Consider the following 15,743-nt stretch of genomic DNA (forward strand, 5'->3'; position numbering starts at 1 on the left):
GCAATAAGATGTACTATCTAAAATATCTTTAAACTGACTTGAAAGGCGTAAAACTCTGACTAAAAAAGATCGCGTTGAATGATGCTTTATTCTACTTATTGACACTACCACTTCACTTCACTTTTGCAGAGCAGAAAACTTTAAATAAATACAAAAATTAACTTGAATCTCTTAAAATTTTGTTGTGCACAAACGATTTAACTGGTTACAACAGCTTTTCACTCACTTTTAAAATACGTACTCAAGGGCTTTGAATTTCACACTGGACAACTGGACAGCTGGTCTATAATTACATGAAGGCGGCATTTTACCACTTTATATAGCCCAAAAATTGGCAGTATGCATTACACGTAAAACAATGCCTACGAAATGTTAACGCAATCTGTTTATGTTACTAACTTGGCGGGGATTTTTTTCTGTTTTTTAGCAATTGGTACATAAGTAGTATATATTTATGCGTATATATGAAAATGTATATATGTGTACATAGTAAGTATATATAATTATATACATTAATGTTACATGCATATGTAGTATAAGCAAGAATTCGGTTAGAGGTTAGGTTAGGTTGGAGGGAGGGGTTGTCCACTGTGGGCCACACTCAGGTTCATAGCCCATTGTAATGTCGCATGGGGAACATGTCCTTATCGGTTACAGCTACAGGAGCTGTTTCTAATTGAGGTTTGATGTTTTTTGAGGTAATACACATATGTATAGAGCACAAAATAATTAAAAAAAAAAATTATTTACATAAATTTTACTAAACATGGCAATAATATGAGGGCGCACATATATATTATATATTGCAGCCTATAAGATATACATACACATATATGAGACTTGTAGCTACAGAAATTAACAGTAGGTACAAAACTGAAATGTTGTTAAATGTACTTTGAAAATATTCACAGTGTATAATGCTCACAGCCAAAACCGGATTTCAAAATAAATAAAAAAAAGTTTTTTTTTTTTTCTTTTTTCTTCCTTATGTAATTAAAATATTGTTTTCTTTACTTTTATTGTTTTATCTGTCTGTGCTAAAATGACTTGCCATTGAAATTTCGAAGAAAACATATATAATATGTAAAAGGGACTTTGACATGGAAGTAAAATAAAAGTAAAAAAACCTATTGAAATTTTAGTATTGCATATAATAAAATCGTAAGTACCAACCAACGTTTATACTCGTACAAACAGTATACATATGTATATAAGTCTATATGTAGACATACATATGTATGTATAAATGGTAATGTTCAAATGAAAGAACCGAGTTTTTGAACTGAAGCTCGTCGCAAGTAAGCCAGTGGAATTTTCCAAATTGCTTAAAATAAATTAATAATTAAATAATAATAAATATTAAACCAAATATGTAAATCGAGTTACATTCTTAATTTTGATCAATAAAGGTTGACACTCTGGTTACGTTGGTGGCAGCATCTTGGTCGAAAGACCTTGGGGATATCTTTACATATAAAGCATTTACATACACATATGAAACTGCAAAAGACTACAAATATACACAAATCATGTAACCTATGAAAACAAAAAACAAACAAAATCGTGAAAATACATGTACCTCTTACCTTTCTCTGGAAACATTTCATACAAATGGTTAATTCAAAGCGATCGATAAAAAAATTCGTTTTTTACTTAAAAATTTTAGTTAATTATACGCTGATGACTTGAAAATTTACTCGTTAATGAATTCCATTGAGGATATGTTGAATATGTTGAGATTGGCAGTCTTTATTCGTAGTACGCCAGATCTCATCTTTGCTTAAATGTAAAAAATGCCTTCAAGCTTACTCAAAATTGCGTTTCATTTCTGAAAACTCCTATATAAGATATTGCTAGCCATGCCCTGCAGACTGTAAATCAAATAAAAGACCTCGGCGTTATTTTTTTATACGAAATTTACTTTCATTAATCACATTAAGTTTATCATTTCAAAATTTTATGCGAGGACTGGTTTCATTCGGCGGAATAGTTCGGATTTCTCGGACACATTAAAATTGTTTAATTATACTCTCTCACCTTGAGTATGTCACTATTATTTGGTGGCCTTATCATCAATTCTCAATAAATAGTATTGAGAAATTTCAAAAGGTTTTCCTAAAGTAGGTTTTGCGGTCTTTACAATTTACTGAACCTCTTCCATCATAAAATGCTTGTTTACTTCTTTTAAATCTCAAACCTCTAGAAAGTAGTAAATCTGTATCTGTCTTAACTTTTGTATATGGCATTATAAAGGGAAATTTTGACTGTACCGCCCTTCTGGAAAAAATGAACTTTAATGTTCCAAGAAGACAACTGCGAAGTTCCTACGCGTTTTATGGAAGTAATAACAAAACAAATTATGCCCGAAACGCGACAATTAATGCAAAATGTACTGCATATTGATTCGTAGAACTCGCCTTTAGCCAATGAAAACTATTTTTAGAATAGTGGACAATTATTGTGTAAAATAGCTATAAAGACCACCAATACCTAATCTTGCTGAGGACTGGGAGCGATACCGTCATGCTCAGAGGAGCTACAAGTAGCTAATTCAGGGCTTCTTTTAGTGAATTATGCGACGGTATTGAATCTTTAAGCGACACGGCGAAATTGGTTAGGATCCTGAAAAGGAATCCAAGCGCAAAGCTTGGGTAACTTAGGAAATCTGATGGCTCCTTCACGGAGAAGCAAAGTGAGACATTCAGCTTGCTGATGGACTTTCCAGGTAATCAGATAAGCATTGGCCGGCAACAGTGCTAACCGATCTGTGGTGAATGAAGCCGCCATTAGATTTGCCATCAAATCTTTTGAAGGCTACAAGTCTCCCAAAGGCAGTAGAGTCCGTGATTGGCTGTATACCACGCTCTTGGAGGATGGTGAGGGTTGCCTTCATCCCTAAGGTTGGGAAAGATGACTATACCAGCCCAATAGGCTTTAGACCCATCATCCTGTGAGTCGGCACTGCAAAACCTTGCTGCTAGGGTAGAGCAGGCCATCGACAGTAGGGATACAGAAGGGGCTTTTGGTAGTGCCACTATCGACAGTTTGTGCAGCTCTACCAGTAGGCATGGGTCCTATTGAATTGGATTCGTTCAATGCTAGCCCGAAGAATCGTCACGGTGCGGGTGGATGAGGATCTGCTGGTGTCATCGGGGGTTAATAGAGACTGTCTCCATTGCCCTGGTGCATGGTAATCGATCCTCTACTCACGTGGAATCTACACACAAGCATACGCGGACGACATTGCCTGTTTGTTAACGACCCCTTCGCTTAGGAGCATCTGTAGAGAAGTGCAGAAAACTCTGGATATGATTGACAATTGGTGCTGTGCAAATGGGCTATCGGCAAACCCCACCAAAGCTGGTATTGCCCTCTTTACCAGAAAGAGGAAGCTTTATGGACTCGTTCTACCTTAGCTAAAAGGAGTCACAATCCAGCTATCCAAATAAATCAAATATTTTGGAGTAATCCTCGATAGTGAACTTCTTTGGAAGTCACACGTTGAAACAAAGACATCCAAAGCACTGACAACTTTTTGGCGGTGCAAGGGTGTCTTTGGGAAAACGTGGGGTCTTTCTCCTAGCAAGATCCTATAGATCTACACGGCTATGATAAGACCTATTATCACCTATGCATCAGGATGCGCAGACTCTTTCTCGTGGCAGTCAGGAGGATCTGATCAAGACTACAACGCAATGTGGCCATCTGTTGCACCGGAGCTTTTCCGACTACTTCAGGCCCGACATTAGATGCTCTGGTTGGTCTACCACCACTTGATGCTTTCATCCAAGGAGAGGCCTTGGAGGCCCTCTGCAGGCTGAAACACAATGGGGACTGGTACGGCTCCTGTCCGGCATTATAACATAGAGAAGGCATGGACTTCGATTTAACGATTCTCTCTCTACCACTCGACTCTATGCCATAAAAAGTCGTACTTGAAAAGAGATACAGTGTGGTGCTGCCAGAGGTTCATTTGTGGTCAAACTCTGAAAATGAGCCCGGCAAACACTGTTTTCGCATTTTCACGGATGGCTCCAGGACCGAGCACGGCTCCGACTCTGGGGTCTATGTGGAATCCAGCGGGACTAAACTGCACTTTGCTATTGGAATGCATGCATCTGTGTTTCAAGCGGAGGTCAATGCTGTTCAAGAAGTGATGAGCTTTGCTGGGGAAAACAGATGGAGAGGCAGATCTATATGTGTCTGCAGTCACAGCCAAGCTGTGCGCATGGCCTTAGACAGCCCCCCAACCACATCAAAGATAGCCGAGTCCTGTAAATCCAGGCTGAACTATGTCGGTAGACATAATAGTCTAATGCTAACATGGGTCCCGGGACACGTGGGTATCGTGGGTACCTCTGACTCCTTAGCTAGGATGGGCTCTGAGGACAACTTCTTTAGCGCGGAGTCCGTTCTACAACCCACAAGTGAGCTTGGCAGGCTGAGAGAGGCTGCAGATGGACTAAACTGATGTTACCTGTCATGTTCAATCGACTGTCGCAAATTCTCCTGTGATTAAGCAGAAGGGACTGCAGGCAACTGGTTGGACTGATCACGGACCACTTTCTGTGGGCGATGCACATAGAAAAGGTAGGCCCAGCTTGTGAATAGGAGGATGAGACGGCGGACCAATTTCTGTGTGTTTGCCTTCGCTCGAATCAGGCTTGAGGTCTTTGGTACTAATGTGTTAAGAAGCGACCACCTGGCTCCTTGGCACCACAAGATCTACTCAGATTTCTTCGGAAGTCAGGTAGATTTAAAAATAATATATTAAAAGGGAATCCGCAGTACAATGGACGTAATTGCGTCTGAATGCTGTACTTGCTACTTATTCCGACAAAAAAAATGTTTTGTGGGAATACCAAATGTAGACATGGCGACAGTGAGGCAACTTCTTCCCGTGCTGTTAAATGGGGCTTTTTAACCGTCGAAGAGATGGTGTGGGTCGATTTTGCTTTCATGGATATTTTCCAAGGCTCTGCATATTGTGAATATCTGGTCAATTGTGGATTTTTCAGGTCTAAAGCCACACTGATATAATGTTGTTGTTTTTGTAGCAGTCTCTAAACCTTGTCAGTGAAATGTAAATCACCGGTCGCTTTCGTCTATCACATCTAACGGTAGGCCCAGAAAACTTGCTGTCTCGACAGGTTGAGTCCAGAGGGAGAGAGGTGTGAGATGAGTGGGTTTGGTGGAGCATGTGAAAAAATGGTTAGTATCATGCGGGGTGCCTTCACATGCTAGCACACTGATATGATTCAATTAGTTGGTTGATAGTGGGCTTCAGCCTTTCGCACAACACGATCGATAGAACCTTGTACACGATGTTTGAAGGGCATACGCACTGTTGGCACTGATTGCAGGATTTTACTTCTTAAATCGAAAGGTGTGCATTAATCCGACCATATTTTGTTTAGGAGCTGATGGATGATGCACGCATCTTATCAGCTTCTCGCCGCCATGTTTAAATAGCTCAGTTGGCAGTCCGCCGGCTTCGGTTGATTTGTTGTTCTTTATTTATCACTATTGGCACTTCGTCATGATCGGTTAGCGGAACGACAGTCCCTCGTCAACGATTGGGGGTTGCGATCTTCGCATTAGGATCTATCTTAATGATGTCAAGAAACTATGAATGAAGAATATGAAGAATGATGAGAAATTTTTAAAGCACAGCTGGCTAGATTTAAAGCATCTTTAGTTTCGGAAGGGGTTTCATTTAGCTTATGCCAAAAAATATTGCCTTTTCACTGCCCTTCTCTTTTTTCATGCTCGATTCTAAAATAATTTTAATTTAGCAAAAAAATATGTGTTTGACTCTAAAAATGCCACACTGAACGAAGGCGAAGGTGCGAAATTTTCTCCATTGAGAAGCTTTCCCAGGGGAGTTTGTTGCCCTTAAAATATACACCGTTAATCGGCGCTAAGCGAATTTGAAACTACCAGCTGATTGGCTGACTTAAATAAATGCGAATTCGCGGTAAATAATGCAACTGATGCGGCAAACATTCAAACGGAGATGCAAAGGTAAACTGATTATTTGGTGCCAAAAGTCTCGCCTATAACTAAATGTTATATTAAAAAATGCTTTCGTAATAGTTGGGTTGAGATCATAACTTCGAGATCGAGACCCACATTCATTTTTCAGGACAACTTGGTTAAGCCTAGCCTTTTCTCTACTCTTTCAAGCCTTTAGAGTGCATTTGAATTGTCTCAATTAATTTAAATTCCATTTATGCATTTATTTTGATATAATAAAAAACACCATCGATTAAAATTTGCGCGACTGTTCTTTTTTTAAACAGTTGTCATTTTCGTCACACTTGCCGTACGGCACAACTAGAAAGTTGTATATTCCGTGACGGCCCTATAAGAGCCCACGAAATGTGGCATTCCATTGTCTGAACGTTAATACGGACATACTCGCTAAAAAAAACGACTTTAGCGAAATTGCGGTCTAATGCAAATAGGAAATTCGATGGGGAAGAGCAACCCGATTTCCTTTGGAAGACATTTGTTTAGCACATCGCATTTCTTTTCGTTACGTTTATTGTCTCAATTTATTTTTGCAGCTGCACTAATCAAGAACAGATAGTTAGTTTTCAAGAGTGACATTTAGGTTAAAATATTTTGACATCTGTGAGAGCATTTCTTCCTGTGATGTAACAATTGAATAAACAAGAATAAATCCGCTCGTGAATAGCAATAAAAATGAAAAACAATACAACAATAAAATGTATACAAATCTTATATTAATATGGCAGCAAATCAGCTGATTCCATCAAATTCGCTGAGAGCAGGTTAACGTTCGAGGATGTCTCCACCTCTGAATTCTTTCCACCGTGGTCAGTTTTTGCTCTATTGAATTGTTTCCTACAAGATTTTCGGATGTCGGCTGTATGTCGTTTCCCACTTAAATAAATAAATGAATAATTAGCGCATACACTTTTGTTAGGCGTTTGGTCGAGCTCCTCCTCCTATTTGTGGTGTGCGTCTTGATGTTGTTCCACAAATGGAGTCTTAAGCCGACTCCGAACTTCAGATATTTTTTATGCCTAGCCTTTCGGAGGTTTGTCATTGAGATTCGAACCTACATACGTACTCTGAATAGTAGTTCTCGAGACGAAGGAATGATGCTAAACGAACGCAGCAGCAAGAACAACTGCCGTTTTGATAAAACGCAGCAAGACGGACAGCAGATTAATGTAACTGACGATTGAGTTTATTGCTCACGACGGCCTCCAGACGTGATTACCAAATTGGTATCTCTGTAGGATGACTACTGCACAGTCTAAGACTTTCGAATACTTTAACACCTCGTAAAAAAAATATAGGTTACTAGAACGATTGTTATGGGCTCAGACCCTAAATACATTTACAGAAATAATATATTATATGTGTAATAAGTGGGGGCCGTGGCCGAATTGTTTGGTGCCATTCGGTAGATTCCGGGTTCGAGACTCCGGGCATGAGACCCCAAACCGGTCGGCCCTCGGCACGTAATGGTAAATCTTCGAGTTGGCGTAAGGTTGTACAAAAACATCATGGTACGCACCTTAAATAAGAGGAGTAACTCGGCCCAACTCTAAGCAGCGGGTATTTAATATGCAATAATAATTATAAGCAAAACTGATCACATGGAGATATACATATGTAGATATAGAATCAGTATGCATTCGATTATTGGGAGAGAGAGAGCACATCCTATGCATACTTCGTTTAAAGCAGATTGCTACGTTTAATTTGAAATATTCGTGTTGTACTAAGTATAACAAACTACAAGTAAGCTGGCATAGAGCATGAACACGACTCTAATCTTTTCATCTAACCTTATGATACCACTTGTACAGGGTGTTAAATAATAGCGTGGCGTTTCAGAGTGGCACTTTAAAGTTTGCCGGCATATGTATAACGGTAAGCAAATGCGAATATTAGGCCTTTTCCATTCGCCACTTCTCTGTTCGCTATCTCTCTTTGAAAGCAACAACTATGGTATCGAGCAAGATACGCCGCTAGCGTACTCGTAAAACTGGTATAACTCACTATTTTTAGGCAGCTCTATTTCAGCGCTGTCAGATATGTTATTTATACCAGTTACTTCATCTACTCGCCACTTGCTAACGCTTGGCGAAGAGAAGAGGCCTAAAATTATATAAGTTTAATAAAAAAAAAAAAAATTAATAGCACTGTTTCTATATCCGTTCTATGAATAAAGTGGAAATCTGTAGGTAGTGTGCGCTTATGACAAATATTTGGTTTTATTAATTTTTCCTAAAATATTGTTTCATTATTAAAGCACCCTGTTCAATAATGTCTAGCTGAGATAAGAATAATTCGTGATTTCTTGTAAAACATTTACGAACATCTCATTCATTTGATTTTCGAAGCCATTAGGCAATTAAATGCACTACCAATTATCGAATTTATAAACATTTTGTGTATAAAAGTATATTTTTTCTATAGCGCATATTATGCCAGTGAATACGTGTTTTTGGTGTAAGGAAATATTTTTTCTAACTTTTATTAGCAATTGAATTCATAAGTTTTTAAATACGCAGGTAAAATTTTAACAGTGACTTTGTTGGGCGCAATCAGCTCCATCCTATTTGTTGTTTCGCTCAAAGCTAACTATCAATGGGCTCTATCGCACGAGCACATACGTTTTCGCAAGGGCTTTCCTTCGCAAAAAAATTGGATAGATTCGCCGTATGGGACGCTTAAAAGTTACTTGTTTAACGTTACAAACGGCGAAGCATTTCTTAACGGTACCGATGCTAAACTTAAAGTAGAAGAGATAGGACCGATCGTGTATCGCATCAAGGGGAGAAATGACATTTTGAATCAAACCGACGATACTCTTACATATCAAAAATTACCTTATGAGGATATACAGTTTGATCCGATTGCCAGCTGTGCCCCCGATATACTTAATCAAACCATTATTTTGCCGAATTTCATTTTATTTGGCACTGCTGCGAAATTCCATGACTGGGTTTTTCTAGTCAGACACGCCTTCAACGCTATCACTATTAATGAGCCAGTTTTAATAAAGCAATCAATTTATTACTTCTTGTGGAATTTTACAACGCCTGCCTTGAGTTCGCTTTCGAGCTATGTACCAAATATCGTTTCCAATTGTGGAATGCTGCATAATGTAAATATGGCGAAATTTAAAAACTACTTTTGGTTTCCATATATTGTATTATATTATTTTTAATGCCATTTTAGGCGCTCAGGAAGAAAGAGGAAATATACAATGTGAAGATAGGAGACAAAAATGGAGTGGACAACTTTTTTCAAGTGAATACCTTAAATAATAAAACTTACTTTCCTGAGCAAAGTAATCGACTGAGGCTTGTGAAGCAGAAAAAATATTACACGTATTGCCCGATCGAGGTGCCGGGTACCTTCGATAATTCATTGTTCACACCATTTTTGGATCCTGAACGCGAATTAACAATTATCGCTAGCGAAGCGTGCAGGACACACCGGCTAACATACTCTGATATAGCATATCATTTAGGCTTCAGAGGTTATCGCTACACCATTGCTGACAACGCTGAAGAGTCGAGTTGTTTAGATAATGCCATGGGTATAAAGCTGCACAAAGGAATGTTTGATGTTTCGAAATGTCTTTTCAGTAAGTAAAATTTTACATCCTTTTCATCCATTGAGCAACTTCTCATATTTGTGGTGTGCATCAATTTGTGATTTTATAAATTTTTCGTGGCAATATGTATTATATGTATTATAGTTTCGAAATAAGATGTGTAACCAATGTTTTAGTTATCTACCAATCCAATTACTTCGATATTGTGTGTTCAATATGTGCATGTGTTCTCAATTGAAATGTGTACATATAAAAATCCAACGAAAATATCGGCTGATCTGATTTTCGTTATCAGGATGTACTGAGGCGAAATGCTGATTTTAAATGAAGGTTGAAAAAATGAGATCTTAGCAATCATTTCGTTTGAAACCGCCACGTAATCTCCGATTTGAAATCGCTCTAGATCATTTTTATATCGCAGACACCAGTATGTGGCAGCGGAAAATGCAAGTGCATGTGTGTGTGTGCAATTTCTGCGAATAAGTTGGGTATGCGTGTGCAGTAGGCTCAAAGCAGAACCGATTGCAAGCATTGTACGACAGCTTTCTGGTATGGCACAATCTGTAGTGTATATATGTATGTGTAAGAGCTCATGAGCAGTTTTCGCTCGTGAGCTTAAGCGCTGGGCATACCTGACGTACAGTAATGTGTATACTTCTTCCTACAGTTTCTATCTTTATTTTGATTTATGCTTTGGGTTTATTTTCTCGTTTAAAACCTTCAACTCTCTCGTCAACCATTGTTTTCTGTTATTTAAAGTATCAAGTTTTATTCCGAGTCTTGAAGGGCTTTATTGCGACAGCGAGTATGAGCTTTACGAGCTCATAGGCTTTGTTTGCTGGGTAATGTCGTCCGAATGGATTCAAACGCTCCGTCTCTGAAAGCATTCGATGCGGTACCGGCTGGTGGTAGCAAAGGAAGTGGAAAACCTCGTTTGCGTTTGAAATAGCAGATGGGGAAGGACTTGGCTTTACTTGATGTGTCCAACTGGCGGCGGTTAGCACGAGAAAGAAACGACTGGTGCGCTTGGCTAAACTCGGTCAAAATCGCGTAAGCGTTTATCGCAACAAGAAAGAACAATAGAATTTGTTCATTGTATTTTCAAATAACAAAAACAACGAACGAGCAACGCTGTCGTTGTCAACAAACACTTGTCAAATTGGCATAAAAAGTCGGAAAAATCTACAATGAAAATGAAGAAGTTGAAGCTGTTGTCTTCCATTAGGTTTCTTTCATTACAACCAGCGACATAGTTTTATTTTCATATTTTAATACAATATATATGTATGACTTTTCCACCCTTTATTGAGTGTTTGGCCGAGCTCCCCCTCCTATTTATGGCGTGCGTCTTGATATTGCTCCACAAATGGAGGGACCTACAGTTTTAAGTCGACTTCAAACGGCAAATAGTTTTTTGTGAGGAGCTATTCATGGCAGAAATACACTCGAAAGTTTGCCATTGTTTGCGGAGGGGTGACCGCTATTAGAAAAAACTGTGATATGTAATTTGGTGTTTCATGAACGGAGATGCGAACCAGTGCACTTCCGAATGATAGTCACGCACTAACCATTCCGCTACGGCGGTCGCCTCGAGCGAAAATATTTCTCCTCGTTTCAAGAGGCTGGAGACTAATTAGAAGCAAACGTGAATTGTAAGAAAGCTGTCGTAGTTTTATTTACTTTTAGATATATTGTTATTACTTAACATTATATTAAATACGTATACATATATATACGATATTTAATGCTAAACATATTTATGGTTGCAGATGATGTGCCCTCTGCTTTTTCTTCACCACATTTCTATGGTTCAACATACAATTGGAGTGAACATTTTGAAGGATTATCTCCAAATCAGAAGGACCACGAAGCTACAGTAATAATTGAACCAATAACTGGTATACCTATTGAAGAAAAATACAGGTTCCAATCAAACATTCCTCTACCGGATATGTCTGGTTACAGCAAGGAGTTGCAGCGCTTCAGTAAAATGGTTATACCAACCTTTTGGTATGAATACGTAAGTAAAGCATGGTGTTATTAATGATGGAATAATAATCAGTTTAAAAGCCTACGAGTAAGATTTCTTCTTCATCAAATTGATGTCAGGAAATTGAAGGAAAATTGAAATTTCCTAATAAGCGATCATAGTGAAAACATCTAAAATATATTGAACCCGGTACTTTGGGTTGCGTCAAGATGTGAAGTGGTGTTAAATTTTGCTCTGTGTCTTTTTAATTTAAAAAATGTATATGCCTCTACCTAAATACAACAGCCTCATTCTCTATTAGGAACGAAATCGTCTCCCGCCTCCCGACGATTTCGTTTACCTTGGCATTCCGTACGTTGTTCGCCAACGCTTACGTTGTAGCAGAATGTGAGACGTAAGCATTTCTCATAAGCGTAGTTACCGTATGTAATTAATTTAAGTATTAAAAAAAATCAGTATTCTTTTCAAAGTTTGTATCTTTTTTAAGCTAACTTTTGAATTTATGGCAGGGCTCGTCTGCATTGTTTACATGTGGCCTCTTCTTTTCGCAAGGCGTTAGCAAGTGGGGAATAGATGAAGCAACTGGTATAAATGAACATACATTGGCAACGCGGGAATAGAGCCGCCTTAAATTACATGTGTAAGGCAGTGAGTTATATCAATCTAAAGAGTCATAACCACACTCGCTAGCGCCGAATCTTACTCGATAACTTTGTTGTTGCTTTCGCATGCAAATTTTTCGTCAAGTTAATCGTGCATAGAGAAAGCGAGCGGGGAAATGGCGAATAGAAGAGGTTTATACTTATTTCTTTATACATATAATCGTTTGTTTACATACGCTTTTGCTTGTTTTCATTATTGGCGGTACTATGCTTGTAGAAGCTATTGTCCACAGTTGTTGGTTATAAATGGTGTTGGACTCCATTTCAAATATGATATGTATAGCACAACGAAAGCAAGATTACTTTCGTTTGAATTTGACATTACTCTTCGTTGTTTTGCCCACTATTGTCATAGGGAATGTTACGATATAGCCTCAACTAAGGCGGATCTATTCCAGGTGGTAGCGTTCAAGTAACAACAACATTTGAAGAGAATAGAAGAATGGAATGAATGACAAATATACAAAATTAGTTTGTTGCAACACAACAACAACTTACTGTCATTCCAGTTTACTGACATTTCTAAAGGCCAGTTGAAGAACAAGTAATCAACTACTTTAATCACACCACCTTCTTCTCCTTTACCCCGCCTTTTTTTGTGTTTGAATTGCGGAGTACAAACACGAAACGAACGTTCGCTTCGCAATAGAAAATGATGGCATAATTATGATTAAATGTAGTGAACAACGATTTGGACCCATTCAAACCTAAGATGGATCTTATATACTGACCATCGAACTGGTGGAAACATGAATAAAACGAATCAAAATGAATAAACTAAGAAAATCGCGCATTAATTTCGAATAAAATAGGATTTATATTTCGGAATTTATTTACCAAATATTTTAATCGGAATTAAAAAAATTTATTTTAAAAATAGGTTCTTAAGAAGCTCTCATTTCGTTTCGTTTTCGTTTTACAAATTTTACAAACAGCCCAAGTTCTTTGACAGCTGACACCATGGTTGAAACCTTGTTGTTTTTTGTTGTGTTAAAGGTTTGATAAATGTTGACAGCTAAGCTCCCTTACAAAAAGTTGCATTTGCGAAGGGAAATTGGAGTTTACTAACGCTTTTGAATATTTCTAATTTTTTGCGTTTTGCTCCAACGCTGGTGATCTTTATTAGGTTCTCTTGCTGGGCACATGGGATGCTAAATGTTCTGCGATTCGTCCCTTTCTTCCTCACCGGTGGTATTTTAAGTCCACGACAGTACTTAGAGTAGGTAAAATAAATAAGCGAAACAGTTGAAGTTGGGATCACTTGTATCGTCTGTCAATTGCAAATTTCTGCAACCTTCCAGCGAACGATTGTAAATTTTTGTTAATACCTTTTTTTTATTGAATTTGATTTATTATATATATTTCTTTGATTACAGGATCTGGATGACTTGCCTGCGATTGTACTATTTTTGATGAAATTCAACATTTATGTAGTGCCAATAGCACAGCCAATTTGTATCGGCGTTTTCTTTATTTCGACGCTGTGGTGTTTTATTTATGTATGCCTTACTCTCAAAGGTATTAAAATGTCTCATTTACTTTTTAGAATTATAAGTGAAAAAAATATAAAATAAAATAACATGCCAACTCAAAAATGTGTTAGTAAATCCTTTTTCTTGCTGAAAAGGAGCCGTACATCTTCGGTGTGGTGATTATTTGGGTCTTGACCGGAAAAAGGAGAGTAGGTAATGTGCGCCAGAGCCGTTCCATCTTACTTCAGCGAATCCCAAGATCTCTAAATTTAGGCGCTTAAGTTCAGCTGCGTCCTGTTGTAGGTTGCCGCATTGGAAAAGAGTTCTGACGTTCCACGTTGCGATGTTTGGTCGAAATTTGAAAGATACCGTGTATTTTAGGGTTTCAGTTATATTTGAATTTTCGTTGAGTATACATACCGCCGCGGTCGCCGTAGCCGAATGGGTTGGTGCGTGATTACCATTCGGAATTCAGAGAGAACGTAGGTTCAAATCTCGGTGAAACACCAAAATGAGGAAAAAGGTTTTTCTAATAGCGGTCGCCCCTCGGCAGGCAATGGCAAACCCCGAGTGTTTTTCTGCCATGAAAAAGCTCCTCATAAAAAATATCTGCCGTTCCGAGTCGGTTTGAAACTGTAGGTCCCTCCATTTGTGAAACAACATCAAGACGCACGTCACAAATAGGAGGAGGAGCTCGGCCAAACACCCGAAAAGGGTGTACGCGCCAATAATATATAATATTATATATATATACATGAATTTCGCACCCCCAAATCCGTTGTGCTTGCTACCGAAACAGGGGGACTCCTCACAACTTGAGTACCCCTTGGAGACAATTTTCCCGTAACGTTTTAATTCATGTTTGCTAAACTAGATTACAAGGCTTAGACGAGCCTCTTGCTGAAATACCGACGCCCGTTTTCAGCCGCATCTAACATGGTAAGCCGCGCTGCAGTCCTGATAAGCCCTTAAACTGGATATGTCGGAGTGGTCTCATCAGGATTACCTTCTTCCGCCTTCTCACATTAGTTTGCTCTCGAACGGATGTTCGGAAGCTACCCAGCGGATACTTGGGAGAAGCCCGGAAGTTGTAAGCTGCTTGGACCATATGCAGAAAAAATGTCCTGGCCACTCTCAAGTGAATGGCGATCAGGGACTTTCTCCACTTGCGGGGACTTCTACACCTAGTCTCCAGTGCGAGAAACAGAGGCAATTGGTAGAAATGATCATATGTTTATTGGCAATGCTGGAATGCCTTAAATTACATGTGTCTGTACGACAGTCTAATGAGCCATAGCCATACTCGCTAGTGGCGAATCTTGCTCGATAACTTTGTTCGTGCTTCAACATAGAAAATTTTCGTTAAGTTAGCAGAGCCCGGAGATAGCGAGCAGAGAAGTGGCGAATCGAAAGCACTTAATGTCGTAGAGTAAAAAAAAAACAATTCTGAATGGCCCGCTGGAAAGTACTTAAGAAGTTTCAGTTAAACAAGCCAACAAATTACAAAAACAAAATATGTGCAAAAAGGCTTCTAAATTTTAGATTTTGTACTACTGGCATCGATGAACTTTAGAATTGGGGAATTGGAATAGTATTTTTCATGCAAAAGTTCTCTGGGTAAGGGGAGCTTGCAGGATAATTAGAAACCATCCACAACAACTATTAAAAGTATATATTGTTTCAGATAGTCAAGCAGCCCTCTTAGCTTTAAAGTCACCTATAAACAATTCAAAAATCGTCAGACAATGCAAAGAAGAACTTCATGCTTCAGCCTTCACGACAGACATCATTCTCATCTGGGTACCTGGCCATAGAAACACAGAAGGATATGAGAATGTTTATAAACTGGCAAGATAGGGGGCGTCCTATAACGATTCCAAAGCGGTAGAAATAGGCTGTCCCCAAGGCGTGCGCAAAAGGGTGATCTTCTCGCTATTTGAGAAGAGGGCCGTTGACAGATGGGCTAACGCGGATACCTGCAATATAACTAAAGATAATGACGAGTTGTTAAG

At 38.7% G+C, this 15,743-nt stretch overlaps 2 protein-coding genes across 6 annotated transcripts in view; one reads left to right on the top strand and one right to left on the bottom strand.

Moving 5' to 3' along the window:
• LOC129244625 (ejaculatory bulb-specific protein 3) overlaps positions 1–15,743 on the bottom strand; it is a 60,352-nt gene that overhangs the window by 4,666 nt on the left and 39,943 nt on the right. The window contains exon 1 of one of the 5 annotated variants that reach the window (XM_054882353.1): positions 227–328. The exons of 1 other annotated variant lie outside the window; for it this stretch is intronic. The gene's annotated coding sequence lies outside the window, so the exon portion shown is untranslated. Of the gene's footprint in view, positions 1–38; positions 206–226; positions 329–15,743 lie in introns of those variants that run through there. 3 more of the 5 variants (XM_054882354.1, XM_054882355.1, XM_054882356.1) reach the window with 3 other exon arrangements.
• LOC129244624 (scavenger receptor class B member 1) lies at positions 8,388–13,855 on the top strand. The gene is made up of 5 exons (XM_054882351.1): positions 8,388–8,493; positions 8,556–9,151; positions 9,226–9,637; positions 11,377–11,627; positions 13,636–13,855. The coding sequence occupies exons 1-5, from the start codon at positions 8,469–8,471 to the stop codon at positions 13,831–13,833; spliced, it is 1,482 nt and encodes a 493-aa protein (XP_054738326.1). The 5' UTR covers positions 8,388–8,468; the 3' UTR covers positions 13,834–13,855.

Source organism: Anastrepha obliqua, chromosome 4, assembly GCF_027943255.1.
Source record: "Anastrepha obliqua isolate idAnaObli1 chromosome 4, idAnaObli1_1.0, whole genome shotgun sequence".
Classification (NCBI taxonomy): Eukaryota; Metazoa; Arthropoda; class Insecta; order Diptera; family Tephritidae; genus Anastrepha; species Anastrepha obliqua.

Coding starts and splice junctions, on each gene's coding strand:
- LOC129244624 (XM_054882351.1), top strand. CDS start 8,469: ATGCCAGTGAATACGTGTTTTTGGT. Junction 8,494..8,555: donor AGTGAATACGTGTTTTTGGT/GTAAGGAAATAT, acceptor TTAAATACGCAG/GTAAAATTTTAACAGTGACT. Junction 9,638..11,376: donor TGTTTCGAAATGTCTTTTCA/GTAAGTAAAATT, acceptor TTATGGTTGCAG/ATGATGTGCCCTCTGCTTTT.